This window comes from Brienomyrus brachyistius, chromosome 18 (assembly GCF_023856365.1).
Source record: "Brienomyrus brachyistius isolate T26 chromosome 18, BBRACH_0.4, whole genome shotgun sequence".
NCBI classification, from domain to species: domain Eukaryota; kingdom Metazoa; phylum Chordata; class Actinopteri; order Osteoglossiformes; family Mormyridae; genus Brienomyrus; species Brienomyrus brachyistius.
The window spans coordinates 447,544-466,909 of record NC_064550.1 but is presented as its reverse complement, the minus strand read 5'-3'; the positions used below and the strand labels follow the sequence as shown (position 1 = coordinate 466,909).

At 44.8% G+C, this 19,366-nt stretch overlaps 1 protein-coding gene across 3 annotated transcripts in view; it reads left to right on the top strand.

Moving 5' to 3' along the window:
* The window catches only part of LOC125713012 (metabotropic glutamate receptor 4-like), a 182,361-nt gene that overhangs the window by 126,346 nt on the left and 36,649 nt on the right, over nt 1-19,366 (top strand). For all 3 annotated transcript variants that reach the window (XM_048983702.1, XM_048983700.1, XM_048983701.1), the window contains exons 4-6: nt 1,344-1,479; nt 6,130-6,284; nt 6,627-6,767. In XM_048983702.1, the coding sequence (XP_048839659.1) occupies nt 1,344-1,479; nt 6,130-6,284; nt 6,627-6,767 (432 nt within the window). The remainder of the gene's footprint in view (nt 1-1,343; nt 1,480-6,129; nt 6,285-6,626; nt 6,768-19,366) is intronic.

The following is a 19,366-nucleotide window of genomic DNA, read 5'->3' as shown; positions in this document are numbered from 1 at the left end:
GTTGTTTCCTGCCTTGTGCCCATAGCTTTCAGGATAGGCTCCAGACCCCCCATGACCCAGAAGGATCCTGCCCATGGTTTATCCCTGCCTTGTAAAACAGACTGACACAGGACCAAATTCATAAAATTTAAAAATATATACATATATATAAAAAGGATCATTAAAGCTTGGCAAAGCTGAGCTCTTACTCGATCTTAATTCATGGGTCTATGCCAGACATAATATTATTCTCCACTATGTTAAATATTTAATTTACTTTTGCCTGTTTAACTGTTAATGAATGACCAACCAACACTGAAAATGACATATTGCAGTCTAACAAGAAATCGATACGGGAAAAAAATCAATAAAGACTGAAGGAGTAATTTATAATTGTTGGGGGAAAAATAATGAGCCATTTTTGACAGATCTGCAAATGAAGGAACATGCTGACTTAGAGATGGAGTGGAGTCTGGTCATGAGAACTTCACTATGAATAACATGGGAACGTTCAGGTTCAGAAAGTACAAATCCAGACCAAGATTTCGTTTCAACCAAGCAGTTGAGTTTAAAGAGTCACATTCACACAATGCTCAGCTGCTTGGTTGAAACAAAACTTTACACCCCTGCATGGGAGGGTCAACAAGCCTCGTGTTTCTGCAAGGATTTCCTCTGTATCTTACAATCTTCTCGCTGTGACACATCACACCTGCCTGATTTAATCACCCGCCCAGACTTCTCTCAGCAAACTGGAATGGGGATGTAGCTGCTGATTTAGGCAAGATGTTTGCCTTGCCTTTGGCTGTTTGGCTCTAATAGATTGTGAGGGATTGAGATTGAGCAATGCAGCACATGCCCTGGGACATTTTTCTCAGTGACGTTCTCAGTGATGTTTGCAGTGATGTTCTCAACCACATTCTTAGTGATGTTCTCAGCAATGTTTGCAGTGATGTTCTCAACCATGTTCTTAGTGATGATCTCGGCAATGTTGGCAGTGATGTTCTCAACCACATTCTTAGTGATGTTCTCAGCAATGTTTGCAGTGATGTTCTCAACCACATTCTTAGTGATGTTCTCAGCAATGTTTGCAGTGATATTCTCAACCACATTCTTAGTGATGTTCTCAGCAATGTTTGCAGTGATGTTCTCAACCATGTTCTTAGTGATGATCTCGGCAATGTTTGCAGTGATGTTCTCAACCATGTTCTTAGTGATGATCTCGGCAATGTTTGCAGTGATTTTCTCAATGACGTTCTTAGTGATGTTCTCAGCAATGATCTTCTCTAAGATGATACCACATGTGTGTGTGTCTCTGGTATTGCTGAATCTAACCTGTGTGTTTCCCCTCTCCTGCCTCTTTACAGGAAGTGTGTGTATTTCGCAATCAGTAAAGATTCCCCGGGAGCCCAAGGCGGGTGAGTTTGACAAGATCGTCCGCCGGCTGAGAGACAACCCCAACGCCAGGGTGGTGATCCTGTTCGCCAACGAGGATGACATCAGGTGGGTCTCTCTTCATTGATTCACAGGCCATTTGGTCGTTACGCTGAGCTCAGTACCGTGGTCGTGGTTTTTGTTCATGATTTTTTTGTTGGGGTTTAGCAAGCGCGGTGTTAACAGGATTTACGTGACACGGTTCCTTATCACTCCTCGTGTTTCTCAACGCTCATCGGAGGCTGTCGCCGGGCAGAGTCCGCACTGCATGACTAATAGCTGCCTCAACCTCTCCTCGCTGAAGAAAAGACCCAGGAGAATGCCTCCATTCAGCAGGAATTAAAGACACCCGCCGCAGACGCTCCTCTGTGGCGGAGTGAGGGAGTATGATGGCATCTGACGCCAGGTTCCACCTCCGCTCCATTGTGTTATAGAACATTATGCTATTGATTTATTGGAGAATTTAATATAAACACTTTTATTCACCCTCCCCTGAGGAAATTCTCTTTCCATCTACCCCATCTTGCTCTCCAGGAGACAAGATATATAGGTGAGAGTAAGCTTGGCGGTCACAGCACAGGGTCAGCTATTGTGGAGTGCCCCTGGAGCTGGGGGTTAAGGGCCTTGCTCAAGTCTGCTGACTCAGGGATTTCGAATTTGCTACTTTCGGAGGCCTAACACACTGAGCCACACACTGCCCTCACACATATGCTCATATCTTCAAATATACCTAAGGATGAATGAAAAAAATATCTCTTATTTTTCCTCAGTATATTACTCATATTCTACCAAGCTCTGACCAAGCCGTGGTCCATGTAGAACATCAGCGCCCCATCACGTGTACCCAGAATCCATAGCTGCTCAGCTCTTCTTTCTTCTGATTCGCGGTGCTTAATTGCTTAATGTGTACTGGTTACAAAGCCAGATCTCTGTCGGTATGTCAGTGACTATAGTTAACAAGCTTCTCCAGAATCATAAACCATTCGATATCAGAACATGGACGTAAAAAAACACATAAGAAAGAGGAGCAGAGCTGCTAGCATCTCGAGCCTAGCCTGGGGAAGGGCTACCACAGAGGGTGCAGATGTGAAGCCAAACCTTCATCAGACCTATTTGGGTCCAGAGCTGCTCATCTTCCCAGACTCTAGCTTGCGATGGGTCTGTCTAAAAGCCCTGTAGTTAATATGAAACAGCGAGAGCGTTTCTCTGGTTCCAGTAATATTTTAAGCCGACTGAATACGGTACTTAGAGGAGGGTGTTAATGGATCATTACCCAAAACCCGCAGAGCTGCTGGTATTTTAAGGTGCCTGCAAATGGGATTAGAAACCACATCTACAGCATCACAAACACGGACAGGCAAACGGGGCTGCACCTTCATCACCGGCCCTGTACTTTAAGGGGGCTCCTTCTGTAAGGCTCCCTGGGTCTTACTTACAGTCAGGTTCCTGTGGCCTGAACCTTAATAATCTTCTCCTAGAGCACCCAGTATGTGGGAGATATGCCACCCACATGTTTCCCAGTTGTTCCAGAACCATGCCTGCAGTGAAGGAGGTTCAGAGTAAGGAATCACTGCCATATCATCCACCTGCAGGGGTGGTGTGTGGTTTTGCCGAGTGCAGTGTCTGTGATCGGAAGGACATTGGTTCAAATCTCTGGGTCGGCAGAGTGATTTCAGTACTGGGCCCCTAATGCCCAATTGCTCCAAGGACTGTTTGACCCTGCTCTCTGAAAATGTCTGCTACAGTAAATAAAAAAAATTTACTGCACCATGGTGTGACTTACCTACATGCAGGGGAAGAGTATTCACAGGACATATAATGCAAAACACAGGACAGTGTGAAACTGGGGGGCTGGACACAAGGGTTATAACACGGAAAGAGTATGTAACAGTGCATGTCTGACATCCTGTTATCTGGTCGTGTGGTGATGGCAGAGTCACATTCCAGGCTGCCCTTTAACTTTAAATGCACTAGTTAACGGTTTCTTCCATGAAACACAGCAGTATTTAATGTCCCTTATAGAAAGAATGCCTCAAATTTTCTCTGCTGTTACAACTGCTAGAGGGGGTTACTTTGAGCAATCAAGAAAATGTTTTCTTGTAAATAAAATGTACTGAAATGGTGTACATACTGTACATTTATGTGTTACCAAAGAATAGCAAAGAGTGTATTTTAAGTTAATGTTAAGTGAGTAACATGCAAATGTAGAAAGTCTCAGGTAGTGTAAGCAATGCAGCGGCAACATGATGGAGTGGAACAAATTTAGTGGAAAAAAGTAATGATAAATAGATAAATAATAATAAGGTAAATTGACCAGTGCTAGTCCTGGAGGGGGGGGGGGGGGAGAGTATTGTCAGGAGGTAATGGGGGGCAGTGGGCAGTGGGGTGTTTAGTGTCCTGACAACCCCGGTGGAGAAGCTGCAACCTTTCGCCTCGATGGTTCCTCTGAGATGGCAGTAGACAGCATCTATGAAAGAACCTCCGCTGACAGCCATACCCTTAAGCGTGCAGTGGGAGCGGTTACCGTGCTCTGCCTAGCTTAAACCCAGAGGGAGCAGTGACCGAGCACACCTGACAATCATAAACACTGCCCGGTTAGATTTCCCGCATCACTACATGTCACATGATCAGGGACGTCTGGCTGAGGTCTAACTCCTTCATGAGCTGGACCCATAGTTGCTAAAAATACATGGTAACAAACGCTGATCGATTTTTTCGGGTTTGCCCTCCGCAGTATGGCATTGCAGCTGAAAACCTGCCAGAAATCACCCCTGGCTGTCGGCCGGCCCTTAAAGTCTCTGCTTCTCGCGAACTCTCTCCTAAAAGTCTAAAGCACCACAAATCACTTACTCCTCTGAGGTGACCTGTTTACCTTAAACACCTCCTTCTCATATAATAAATTCAAAAAGCTAATAATTGGAAAGTTATTGATTTGCTTGGTTTGAGAGATTCCTTTTCAGTCCTTTCATAATTCTCATGCCGAGCGAATATTATCGATATTGAGCCGGCCATCTTCCTGCCTGGAAAGATTTGTATATCTGAAGTGTAGTTTGCCTCGAGCAGCAAAGATCACAGTGTAATTTGCTCTTCCTGCTGTATTTTTAATAATGACAAAACTCTGATAAATTTTACATCTGATCTGCTGCAGCAGAGGAGGAAGGGGCTCCCATCGTAGACAGAGTTTATTACATTTCAGACGAGGATGGTCATAAATTTATTCTCGCTGGAATGTTCATTATTCTGCCACTGCCATACTTCTCATTAAGCAGGCTGGCATTTCTCAGTGTCCTGTGGAACTGACCTCGCTGCCCCCCCCCCCCCCCCCCCCCCCAGGTACTTAAAGAGACCGGAGGAGCTCTCTGTTTAGATTAAACATCCCTGCTGATTCCAGTCCCCGGAGATGGGACATGATGGGGGGTGTTTTGCCGGAGATGCTGGCTCGCCAGTGGGGAGAGCATTTGATAATGGCACACCGTGACGTGTGGAAAATCAGCAAAGCTAAAAATGTGCGATTTTGTCGACCATAATAACTGTGGGCTTTCTGCTACATGTCCATATTTGTTAAATCGTTTATTTATTTATTTATTTATTTATTTATTTATTTTCTCCCTGGGAATATTGTAAGATTTCTAAATTGTCAAAATGAGTACTAGCGCACAATTTGTTTTGTGTGAAGCAGCAAGGTGTTATTTTAAGCAGGAAGTTAAGCTACAGTAAGTAGGTTGCTGCTAGCAGAGACTGATGACGGGCCCTTAGGCACAGTTTGACGGGCTGAAGCTTCACCCTCTGGCCGTCCGCGATGTCTGGCGTCGGACCAAACCGCCTGCAAAACCCAAAAATGTAAATCTGGATTTACGGCGTTGCAAGGTGGAGGAGACATTGTGCGAATCTTCTGGACTGACTCACTGCTGTTAAGGAGCAGATCCAGGTGGCAGAGGTGGATCTGGCAAAATGGGGGGTTGTGGGGGGGGGGGGGGTAGGCGCTGGTTCAGACAGCCTTCTCTACTGCAGCTCTATAATTAGCGCAATTATAAGAGAGATGGGTTGTTGACAAATGGAGCCATTTATCTGTCAGAGGAGGGAGGGCAGACCTGGCACCCCTTAACCCAGGTGCTAAAAATGGGGCCAAAAGTGAAAGGCACCATATACAGCAGTTGCCTTCATATTGCCCCCACTGTATACCCTGAAGGACCCTCCCCAACAAGGTGTACTGTGAAGAGTTGCATATAAGGTGATCTTCTGGGGGTTTGGTGAGCCTGGGACAGGATAGACGCCTTCCACATCACTTCTCGTCACTAGAGTGGTCCTAGATGATCCCCCCTTTCTCAACCTGATCCCCTCTGACTATGCAAATCATCAGCCAAGGGCACTGTGCTGTCTTTAGTACTTTTCCTCATACAAATCCAGAGGTGGACATTTCAGGTCCAGAAAGTACAAATCCAGAGCAAGATTTTGTTTCAACCAATCAGTTCGCACAAAGAGTCACAGTCACAGAGTACTCAAATGGTTGGTTGAAACAAAATTTTCTGGACTTTTACTCTCTGGACCTGAAATGTGTCGCCTTCACTGGCAGTGCGCAGCCCCCGGTGATTCGGCAGACAGTCGCCCATTTCCCAAGAGCGTGTCGCTGTCTCTCTCTCCATACGCGCCGCGGGAGCACTGCTGGAAAAGGCCTCAGAACCGGGATCCAGCATTTTTTCTCCCCATATTTTCCTCCAGGCGCCTCCTGCAAGCTGCCAAGAGGGCCAACCAGACAGGTCACTTCCTGTGGGTGGGATCGGACAGCTGGGGGTCTAAGATCGCACCCGTGTTGCACCTGGAGGAGATGGCCGAAGGTGCTGTCACCATCCTCCCGAAACGGGCCAATATCAAAGGTATGACGTCACTGCAAACCTCATTTCCAGAGTGATCAGTGAAGCTTTTCCTAAGTATAAATTTGTTCCCCTGTATTGTTACTAATGTTATTATTATTACTATTACAATAACTTGAGATGATCAATGTAACACAGCTGAAGGCCATTATCTCAGAATGTAACTGCTCTATGAACTACATAGTAATAAAATGCTGTTTTTCAATGCTCAACATCTTATTAAGGCTGTGAATTATAAATTCATACAGTTACAGTGAGATTTCTGGGAGAGTCTTTCTGAAGGGCAGTTTCGAGAGCAGCACGACAGCACTGTGCGGACCTCATCATGATCTCTGATCTCGACAGGGTTTGACCGCTACTTCATCAGTCGCACCCTGGACAACAACCGGAGGAACATCTGGTTCGCTGAGTTCTGGGAGGACAACTTTCACTGCAAGCTGAGCCGGCATGCCCTGAAGAAAGGCTCGGGAATCAAGAAGTGCACAAGTAAGAGCTGAAGGGTGCTGTACCTTTAAGGGCGATTCCGCCCACTGGACCTACAATGATCCAGTTAAAGTCAAAGGATTAATTCTGAATAGGGACAGTGTCTGGCCCAAAAAGCAGTGCACAGATCAGTGATTAGAACCACACATCCTCTGTAACGATTTACAGCGACAGTGTCTACCACCACTCCAACCGTGCATTTGTGTGGGGCCCCCTGTTGGCCACAAACAGTCGCTACACTAAATATTATATAACAGCGCACCTTGCTTGGGAGTTGCTCAAACTGCAGGTTCTACTAACCAGATAGTTGAACGATCATCTGACTCGAAACATCAAGGGGGAACAGGGGAGCCCTAAAGTAATTTTTTTTGAGTGTGGCACCAAAATCAAAAACCCACCCATCACTAAATAGTTTAGGTATAATTCCTGACAGTTTGAGCTGCCCTGACTAACTGTAATGCAACAGACAGTCAGGCATTCACAGCCTTCCGGAGAGATGCATTAGACCTTCTGCCATACTGGTGTCATGTGTGAACACCCTCGACGTATGAAGCTGACCCATGTGTGTTCCGTAGAGGGTCGTGATTTTCTGCGGCGATACTGAGGAAATTAACTTCTGTCATTATGATAAGGAAAAGCTGAGGCACTTTACACTGTCACATAGTTAAATATGTTGTTGTAAATTTTATTCTTGGGGAAAAAAAAACTCACCAGCCGACATTTCATAAATTGAAAGAATGAAAAGTTTTATGTCATTTCTTTTATTAAGAAACTAAGAGTGCAGAATATTACCCTAGTAAATTTTCCCTTAATTTTCCATTTTAATGACCTATAAGAGGCTTCATTAAGAACCCTTGTTGAGGACCATAATTCAGGCCTAATATGCAAATCTCTGAGAGTTCTGTCACCTTGACAACAAAAGCAAAGAGGGTCAGCCCCTTACAAGCCCCAATTCACCTTAAAACACAGCTACCAGCTAGTCCAATAAACGACTTAGAAACAGCTTCTGCCTTCATCGCAATTAGCTCTCCAGCTGTATGGCCTAGTACTCAAGGGCTTTGACATCTATCGATGAGGCAGATTGATGTGTGAATTAAAGCCTTCTGTCCTGGCTTGAATTATGTACAAGAAGACAGAATATCCAGTGTTACAGCCTCTCCCCTTCCTGACAGGTCAAGTATAAAATCCATATGCAATCAGCCACAGAATATGCAATCAGTATCCTTACTGTATGCCCCCTGTAAATATACAATACTATTTCAACATGGCATGGAAGTATTAAATACTTATCTAGTGCACTATGTCACCATGGCTTCAAAGTCTTTGGTATTTACCCAGTGCACTGTGTTACCATGGTTTCAGTCTTTGGTATTTACCCAGTGTGCTGTGTCAGCATGGTTTCAGAATATTTGGTTTTTACCCAGTGTATGATGTTACCATGGTTTCAAAGTCTTTGGTATTTACCAAGTGTACTATATCACAATGGTTTCAAAGTCTTCGGTATTTCTCTAGTGCACTGTGTTACCATGGTTTCAAAGTTTCTGGTATTTAACCAATGTACTGTGTCACCATGGATTCAAAGTATTTGGTATTTACCTGGTTTACCGTGTCACCATGAGTCTTTGCTATTTACCTGGTTTGTTAACCTCTCTAGAGTTTAGATTTCACCTTAATTGTGTGACTCCTACTGTGAAATGCTTGTTCAGAGATATGCGCATATGTTAGACGCATTTCTGAATTTCGCGAGCCACCAATCAGTTCTGTTTTGCACTATCCAGAGGCACTTAGTACTAATAATCGAGCCCTGGTTGTCCGCCAAGGGCCCAGCAGCAAAGCCACTGAGCTGTCCCTGGGATTTGAACCAGCCACGATCACAGGCACCACTGAGCCATCCACTGTCCCCGTATTTCTGTGCACACAATGAGCCCAGAAGTGGATGGATTGACCTGGTTCCCCTGGCTTTTCACTGCTGTGTCGGGTTCAGTGCTGACCCTGTCGTTGCTGGTCGTCCTGCTTCCCCATGTCTCCTTGCCTTCAGCCCCAGTGTGTTTTCCCCTGCTTTCTGGACCATCACATAGCTGAACAGTCTGACCGTGTGGCTCTGAGGCTGCGAACCCTCCACGTGTGGGTTGAGCCTCAACTGTTTCGTTTCGTTTTTGGTTTTCTGTTTTGTTTCACCATTGATTGTCTGTTTTCCGTAGTGTTTGTCACTGGTTATCTTTGTTCCCCTGTTAAGCTGTGCCCTGCTTGTGCTTGCTTCGCCCCTTCTTGTATTTTCGCGAGGTGTCGTTTAAGCTCCACAGTATGTTGGCTAGTGTCGATTTAATTTGTTTCACCTATTGCCTGCTTGTTGCCCGTTTGCCTCTGTTGATTGGTTGACTGGTCATGTTCTGCACCTGCCCCCTCTTTAACCTGGTTGTCTTTGTGTATGTAAGTGCCTGCCCCGCTCTGTTCTGTAGTCTGTCATTGTCAGTGCTTATGTTACTGTGACTTATTTGCTTTGCTTGATTGGCTAGTTCTGCTCCCTGTGTTCTCTTATTTCTCTAGTTGTGTATATTTCATGGTTTACTTTATTCCTGTTGTTTCCTATTTATTTCTGACCCCTCAGTGTTTCTTTATGTTTGGCAGCTTCCCCCCCCCCCCCCCAGTGTACTCATTGTTTTTTCAATAAACCCCCTGTTGTCTTGGAGTTGCTCACCTTCTTTTTGTCTGCGCCATGCCAGCTGTAGGACAAACGATGGTTTTGGAAGGTGATACTGGGTTTTTTTGGAAGAGACTGATATCTGAGACTGATAAACAATCCAAACATGCTAACACAGAACATTCAGCCTGTGTGTTTGCGTTCAGGTGGAGGAAGGGTTTAGTAGGAAAGGGTGACGTTGACCTGACCGCTGACAGAAAGCTACTAGGTGGTTGTATCTCTAGAAGCGACCTGGGGCTGATGTTTGATTCAACAGAACGTCAACTGATGACGTGCAATGATGGGAAATCTTACAAATGGCTTGTAGAGATAACCTTTATGCTTTGGTAAGTTGTGAGTCAATGTCATGTTGGATCTTGCATTCACTTTTCTAAAGTTAGGCAACTAAATAAAAGTCTTCTGTCCTTTAGGCTATGTTTATTTCAGCGCACAGCAGACTCCGATCTGATCTATGTGAATGTAATTAACCATGTGACAACTCAGAACCATGTGACACAACCATATGACAGAGCTGGCCAATCGAATCAGGATGGAATATCTCATGCTAACATGCTAACTGCGTCAGACACAGTTACACAGAGGAGAGACACAGTCACACAGATGACAGGATTTACGTGGACCAGCTGGGAGGAGAGTGACACCCTCATGGTCACCTGATTCTGAATCATCATCACCACCATCATCATCGTCATCGTCATCATCATCATTATCATCATCATCATCATCATCATCATCATCATCATCATCATATTTTAAAATCCGTGCTTATTATTTTTACCAAAACAGCATTGTAAATGGGCGTGCTACTGGTCAGTTTTTTTCAGAATTCTTCCATAATTTTGGAATTGGTCCGGATTTAGGATCCCGCTGAAAAGGCTAAAGCTGGGATCTGCTGTAGGTCCTCTGAGGTCTTTCCAGAGGAGGTGTCACATCAAGGTCACAGCTTTTAAACCTCAGATGTGCTGATGGTTTTCTATTAAGTATAAGCACTGCACTACATAGAGAACTTTTATTATTGTTTTTACATTTATAATACATGATGCTGCTCAAGGTAAGAGCCAAACATCCATTATAAATGGCACTGTACTGCAGGAAGGACAGCTTGGCGTTTTTACTCGTTTTAATACTGATTTTTCTGCCTTTTCAGACAAACTGACCATGAATAAATCTTCACGAAACGCCGAGTATTTCCCGCTGCATACGCCTATTCGATCACACTCGACCTTCAATAATACCTTTTTCTCACTGATTTATAATTACTGTTCTGCTTGAATAAAAAAAAAAAATCACATTGCACCACATATTTTTAAGCTGGTGAAAATCACAGTATCTACTTACAGAATCAGTTCTGTCACATGTGACTTTATTGATTAAAAATGGAATAAGTTTTAGTCTCATTTCATGCCAAGCGCAAGCGTTTCTAACACAAAATTGGCAGAAATGACCTAGTGGCTGCTTCAGTCAGCTATACTCATGTTTCTCTATTCCACTTCCCCAATATGTAATCAGGAAAAATTTCAGCACGTGTACATGTCATTTTCAGTTTCAGACTAAATTAATAATTTTAAGCCTTTTCTCCAGTATCGCGTTTTATTTTGGTTTTCCTGTCATTATATACTGACACCGTACATAGAAAACAGCCACCTATGCTGAGTGAATCCTGGAATGAATATCCCAGAATGCTCGCCGGATCTCGCTAAGTATGCCGTTGCATAATGAGTGAGATAACCCTGGAAATCTAGTTAGCCGGGTAGCTATCAGTCCCCCGAGTGCTGGAGTGCTGTTCCTGCTTAGAGACGCAGGGCATTATAATCCTGCGATACTGGACCTGATATTCCACTAGGCTCATTCTTATTCAACTCACCGACTGGGGCTGGACTAGCCATCTGGCGTACCAGGCGTTTTCCCAAGGGGCCGATAGGTACGTCATTTATCGTGGAGGATCATGTAGTCCAAGCCGGTTTTTAATCCCAGTTCAATCCCGTCTAGGAATCCTGCCGTTCGTTTGTGGACTGCTGATCCGCCCTGCAGCAGAAGTTCTGGAGGAAGCTGTATAAATTCTACTGTAATTCATTTACACGTTATTTACAGTATTAGTACATTTTGTGACATGCAGTTTCATTGGCCAGCTTGCTGGTGCCTGTTTTTCATTGGACTTTATTGTCCTGCGTACGTTTGACAAACATGAAATGAAGCATGAAACATGAAATGACATGGAAGGAAGTGACTGAGCCTGAAGGGAACATGACCAATGCTCTGGCGAGGAGGAGATGACTGGTACGTCCTCAGGAGTTCGGTTCCAAGCCCAGGAATCCTGCTGGAGAAACAGCCTCCTTGGCTGTTTTAGTGTCCTATAAATTTTGATGCTTTCTGGCCAAAACATGCCTATTCATTGGTTCTCCAAGGTTCCCAGAAGCTCTGCAATATTTGCTAAAATTCAGCTGAGGACCTGCTCAGCTGTAGCCCCGGAAGTAGCATGTGTGGTGAGACAGGAGACTGATGCCCACACATCAAAGACGGATTAAGACTGGAGGTCTTCCTTGTTGATCCAATCTCATGGATTCCATGAACTGGATACCATCTCAAAGAAGAACATCAGCCCTTAAACCCCTGACCTCCAGGCCCCGATTGCGTATGAATGTGGAGTGTGACATTCCATGATGTTTGTTATCTCAATGAGCAAGCTGTTCCCTCCATGCCCTCAAAGATGGTCCGTAGAAGTACCACTGAATGAGTCCGGTCATTAAAACTCAGCTAGAAAAAAACATTTAGCCCTTTTTATTTCTCCCAGAATGACCACCAAATGAAACAGCTCCTTTCCTCTTTCCATGGAGATCGCCATCCCCCCCCCCCCCCCCCCCATGTGGAGCTTGCAGATGCCTAAATAAAGGGAATTTCGATATCTCGTCACGTTAAGTAAGTTCTGGAAGGAAGTGTGAAGTTAAGCGATTACACTGACTATTAACGATAGTACATTTAAATGGACTTTAAAAGCAGGCTTGGGTAAATTTATAAGACCGTGAAAATGATTTCAGAACGGTTCTCTGCTGCAAAATGATTTACCCACCATTTACATACTTACCCCTGTGGCTGACGGCTACCTGCACTGTATGGGCTGCCCCCTATGCCAATTCCCGTCTAGTTAATAGTTTAATTACCGGGAGGTTATCGGGACGCATCGCCGTTAAACAGGCTCTCATCAAAGAGATCATGACCCAGCCAAAGCCCTTACACCCTTACACAGCTGAACCCTGAATATGAGCGGGGCTGGGATTGAGGTGTCTAGGGCCACACTCAAAAAGTGACTTTGAGTCACTTTGAGTCAGTTGTTTCAAAAGCTAAATAAATAGCTAGCAAGTACAGTCAGAAGATGGTAGCTAGCTAGCTGGTTAGCAGAACATGCCACTTCTGCAGCTCCTAAATAAGGAAGGCAGGTCTTTGATACGTACTGTAGTAACTGCTTGTGGCCTACAGGGGTGCCCCATGCTAATGCACGATTTAAGGAGACCACTGCTGGACACGAGGCTGCTTTTCACTAGCACTCGAAAAGGAAAGTGGAGAAAAGACTTTCTCTTTCATGGCAAATGGGAGAGGATGAAGGGGGTGTCGTATGCGCGAGTGTGGCCTTCGAGCGTGGGGTGCTGTGAGGACACACAGGGACGCGGAGATTTGGCACTCCCGATGGCGGATGAGAAGGAAGCGGGCATCACCGTGCAGACGAGGACGGCTCGCTCTTCATTATGCTAATTAAATAAATCATCGCCAATTAGCATTCCAGCCACGGGCCACTAATCTGAGCTCCTGAGGCACGCGAGTGATAAACAAGGGAAAACAAGTGTTTGGCTAATCAGTTAAATAATCAGCGTGGGACGGATGGTGCTTCACGTACGGCGGAGAGCAGCGAACCAAGGAACAGGTTCAGAGTTACCACAGAGGGCCTGGCAGGGGCGGGGAATGCCAGCAGGGGGCGGCGTAGGCTCACCGGGACAGATCTGGCCAGTTTCTTACTCTTTCCGTATTTTTTTGTTTCCGAATTTTGTCAGTGTCTAGTAAGACTGAGAAAGACTTTTAATTTTGCATTTGAAGCTACAGGTGAGTCTATAAGCCTTGGCTTTCATAAACGCCAGACCCTGAATGAGTCAGATCGTGTACTAGGAAGCAGGGCTCATATACTGGGTGGGACGCTGGTCCAGTGCAGACTCATACACTAAGGAGAACCTAAGCTGAGGTCTAACAGTGGTCACATGACACATAGCTAACAGAAGTTTAGCTACGGGGGCTAATAATATCCACATAGATTATGCTTTACATTAAAGTAGCCGTCATTTGCTACACTCCACAGATGTCACAGAAACTATGGATCAAATCCATTCTCTCGGTTGATTTTTTTGCAGCGCAGAAAGATTCGCCGACGAGCTAATGAGCTAAAAATCATTTAAGCTTAGCTAATGACCGTGGCACATGGCCATGGCACCTAAATGAGGTCTTATACAATTAACAACTTTTATAATTAAGTTTTTATGCAGTACTAGTTTTTATACTGCAGCTAGTTTAAAGTAGCAGATACATAGTTAAGAACTGAGACTGATTTATTCAACGAACCTGGTTTTACTGTTTTTAGCCATCCAGCTAGCACTTTGCATGCTGGGACTTAGCATTAGCATTTAGTGCAAACTAACTACTGTAGGAAACTGTGTTTTCCATCCATCCATCCATTTTCTGTACCTGCTTGTCATTTTCAGAGTCATGGGTGTCTGGAGCTTGGAAGCTACTGGCGAATATAAAATGTATCCTGACATTGTAAAATGTACATAAACATATACAGGAAGGATGGAGAGGGCTGGGTTACCCAACCTGCCCAAGAGGATCATGGGAGCAGAGAGTCGTTCTAGCTGTTTTAAATCTGAAGGAAACGGCCCTTATAAGACTCTCACCACTGAGGCTGCCTCTTACCCCGGCTTTGGTGAGGGGAGTTAACGCTCGTTCTGGAACGTTCTCTGGGTGGCCACGGGGGGAGCAGACAGTGGAGAAACTGAGCACCAGCTGCAACATGACTCATGTCTGCTGGAGACATGTTACCACAAGGCTGTGTATGTGCGTGTCAGTGTAGATGTTAGAAAACCTTGCTTTTATTCATGCTCCTCTTGCAACTGAAGCATACAACAGCCGGAAATCACCCGCAGTGGACGGGGAAGCACAGGGGTTAAATGTAATCCTCTGCTTCCATTCGGCAGTCACGTTTTACTCGCTCTGATTCCTATTTTATTGAATATCTCACTTGTCAGCAGTGATTAAGCTGAAAAATGCATTCATCTCTTGCTCTAAGGGGTGTTGAAGTAACCTGGCTTCCTGCACTGGCGACATAAAGCTGTGTGTATGGAGGTACCAGCAGCAGTGTTTAGCCACCATTTGAACCACACATGGGGCCCCTGAGGTGTGGGGGCCCTCTGTTGGCCCCAAACACTCACTACGCTCTGATTTTATGACTGCCCTCTGGTATATATTTCAATCGCAATTCATTTGTATATAGTGCCCCACAGTTCTTTACATGGGTGCGTTGTAATACATTCCTTCATCAGGGGGCTGGGGGGGGCAGAGTGAAGGACCCTGTAGTGCCGTTTTCATTAGGGCCCCAGAAGCAACAAAGCCACCCCGGGTAGGAACTGTAGCAGCGAGTTACTGTAGCCACACAGATCCTGGTGTCTGATGCCATTAGCCCTTCAGCCTGCATGGAGAATCATGTGGATGAGTCACTTACGAGTTATCATTCATTCCACGCTCTGGTGAATGGCTGTGGGGGATGGATGGCAGGGGGGGGGGGGGGCAGCCCACTCGTATCGATAGCACCCCAGTCAGCCTCACAGTCATCTGACTGATCACTGGCTGGCAGCTCCTGCGTGGGCTCTGAGCGTCTCATTATATGTATTACAGTATTACAATAACAAACAATTGTACCCGAAGCAGTTTATTAAGTTTACCATATAAATAACATCACTTTTTTATTTTATTTTTTTACTATTAGCAGTAATCTCGTCTTTACCACGGAGGAAATCAAGTTACGCTGAATGCTTTTTTTCTTTTACGCTGTGAACGAACATTTGTGTGTCGCAGGTCAAAAGGCCGTGAGGAGAGTTTGAGCTGAAATCGATTGAGCCGGTAGAAGCCCTGAATCGATATATTTGGCTTTACCTGGAAAATGCGCCTTTTTTAAATTGGCCACTAGGTGGCGCAGTGATTAAGGAACTGATCGTGTATCTGGCTGCATTTGTATGCAGGACACAGCTGTCACCATCTTATGTTATGGACATTCAACAATAGATTAGGTAAATAGGCAAATAATCATTTGTTCCATTTGAGGCCAGGGCTTCCTCATCCATTTCAGGCCACATCCTGGTTACTGATCAGCAAAGGGGAGCTTGTTCCCTCCCAGACAGAGACAGGACAGCTGTGTCTTCAGCCTTGTGGACAGATGTCTACCGTACTATGGGGCTATAGCAATCCATCCCTTTATGGTCGACCCCTCATTGCTATGATATACTGCACACCTCCATCTTTCCCATGACATGGATGCGGAAATACACAGCGATTTATCTGAAAGACATTCCAACCCAGTTGTAGAAACATACGTTTGTTTATAGCCCATAATTAAAGTATTTTATGCGAGTGTGTGTCGTTTCTGATGTTTGCCGACTATCAAAAACGAACAGGTGCTGTGTACACCCCCCCCCCCCTCGCTGGTACCCCCGCAGTACTGCACATCAGCAAGCAGATAAATACAGTTTATTAAGCCGTTGCATTAGTGACAGATGTAAAACTTCTTCATACTTTTCTGTTCCCTCCAAGCAAGGTAGTCAGCGATGGGCCTGATGACAGGGTGGTGGCCTCCTATACTCCGCTCTCCCCCCCCCCCCCCCCACTGCCTGGCATTGCCATCACTGAGAAACGTGCGGCTCAATGCTGCCTGCAGGAGACGCCCATCCTGATGCAATGCAAACTCTATAAATGCCCCTCAGCCTTCTCTGTTTCTAATTCAGTACAATGCACCTGTATACCTGTATCCATGCAGTGAGACATTAAAAAGAGCAGGCAGAAGCAGAGGAGCACTGGATCTGACCATGTGGAAGCCATCTCCATCACAGGAGCTCATGGCCACCTCCTCCACCTTCTGCCCCGAAGCACAGAGGTCCTAGTATCAGTCTGATCTCCCGGACCTTTATGGGTGCAACTGTAGGTTAAACTTGCAAGGTTATGAAATGAAATACCAGCATTTGGGTTTATGTCTAGATTTTAAAGCATTCAAGGCTGTAGCATTGTGCTGCTTTTTCATTAGAGGCATATTATTTTATAAGGGATCATATGGCTATATTTTATTGCAGCTATTAGAGGAATCTTGTTATGCAATCTATATACACTCAGTAACCAGTTTATCAGGTACACCTGCTCGTTAATGCAAACAGGAGGTTTGGATAATGTGCGATTAAACATGATCAAAGCTAAAGCACCTGATCTATGAGTTTTTAAATGCAGTGGCAGCGCCAACCACCAGAAACAGCCACCCTCCTTAGATTTTTGGCCACTATGCTGTCTAGAGTTTATGCAGTGAGAATTGTATTATGAGCTTGGTGCAGTGAAAGTGCAGTGCACATTGTATTGTGGGCTTGGTGCAGTGAATATGCAGTGAGCATTGTATTGTGAGAATGTGCAGTGATTATGCAGTGAGAACTGTATTATGCGCGTGGTGCAGTGAATGTGAAGTACACATTGTATTGTGGGCTTGGTGCAGTGAATATACAGTGAGCATTGTATTGTGAGCTTGTGCAGTGTAGATGCAGTGGGAATTGTATTGTGAGTTCATACAGCATAGATGTAATGATCCCTATTTGATATATCAATTTCAAGCAGCAGCTTTACTCAGAGGTTAGTTTGAGGAATATGTAGCTGGCAGAGTAAGCAATGAACTGTTATTTTAAGAATTTAAGTCAACTTATGTAACAAGTATTAATAAAAATGGAAGTGGAGCAGGAAATGCATAGCTTAGCACAAAGAGATCACTGCCTATGACTCACCTATTTAAATGAAATCTCTGGTCGTAAGATCTTAAGCGTGTTTTATACTGAGAGGCATGCCTCACAAATAGGGCCTTAGAAGAAGGATGTTAACATCAAAGTTAACATCGCGCCAAGCTTCAGCTTTTTGTTCTTGCCGTCTGTGTGCCGGCCTCCCCATGTCTGTGAAAGACAGAGAGCTTTTCCCCCGACATGATAACCTCCTGAACATCCGGCTAATAACTCACCGTGAAGATATGGTTAAGCATGCCAAGAGATGCTATGGGACCTGGTGCAGATGACACAGGGATCAGATCCCCTTTCTAAAGGAGACCTTTAGATCTCCACCATGTGATGATTTAATCCCCCCTCGCCATGGTAGATTAAAAGCATCACTGTGTGTGTAACAGATTGAAGGTGATCACCCAGATCTCTCGCTCTTTTCTCAGGTCCCTTTAATTCTGACATATCGAACCTGCTGCCACCGTTGCTGCTGTCCTCCTCTTCTCCCTCCCTCTTTGCTCATATCTGTTTCCTCCTTGTTTTCCCCTGCTTCTCTTCTGTTACCGTACACATGGAAACAGCGGGGGGGGGGGGGGGTACTGTTTGCTCCCAGACCAAATCAGTTATTGTTTTTGCATTCTCAGAGAGAGCCACAAGGTCACTGAATGTAATTAGTTCATCAAACAGAACCATAAGGTCACAGGTTCCGGATGATCCATCGGGTTTCATTATCATTTATATCTTATCTGAAGTAATATACTTTTTTTGAGTAAGGGTTGAGGGCCGTGCTCAGGGGCCCAACTGTAAAACCTCTCAGATTTCGAATACTAACCTTCTGCTCTCAGGCACAGTGTCCTAACCTACTGAGCCACCCAGAGTCAGTCAGGTGACGTACAGTGAGGGCATGAGGGTCAATACAGCTACAAATGGTTGACGTTTCAGACTGTTAAGTGACTATGGCTAGAAAGGTTGAGGAAGTAAAATCTGTTTTCATATTCAGTATGTATAGGAATGCCTTTACTAGCCTTATACTGCTACATGTGCCCTGAATGATATTAAGGTTGTACTTTGTGTTGTATTTTCTGTAGCAGTGTAATTAAGTTCTGGCTTTGTTTGGAAGTTTACGTATAGTTCCTGCTTTATTACTGCCTTCACTTGTGCCTGGGAATTCACTGGAAGCTCAGTCTAGCTGCTTTAACAGCTGTAGTCAAGGAGGGTACGGCAAATGTCTGTGGCTAAGTGAGTCAGGACCCAGTGTCAGTGATTGGAATATTCTGGGTTCAATTTCCAGGCTTTGGTAGAGTGATTTTGTTAGAGAAATATGTAATTTTTTTATTGTCATTTTGCTAGACGCTTGGAAACAACACCCTGCAGCAGCTTGATCTTAATTTAGCAATAACACTGCTTAAGAACTGTCGCTTGAATATTTCCACCCCATATAGGGTGATAAACAATGTTCAATGTCTTTTGCATATCCTGTTTGTGTACCTCAATAAAAGACACTGCGAGGGGAGTTCCTCTTTCGAAGTTGGCTGTGTTCGACTGAGAGGCTGACACCTCGAGGTCAGGACCGGGGTTCCCTTGCAGCAAGTAAAAGATCATCACAGCTGTGCGTGTTGTTCTGTGTTCAGAGACTGGTTTGTTTCCAGCGTATCTTTAGAAGAAGATAACCCTAACAGATGTCATGGTTGGACCACTGGGCAAGACACTCTAGGCACTGTTCAGGATAAGCAGGAAGGGGATGGGTGGATCCAAGAGAGGACTGGTTTCAAGTGCAAAGCTGAAGGATTCTGTAATGCAAGTGGAGATGGAGTTTTCATGTATCTCAAGGAAAGGTTTTTAAAACGCTGTGA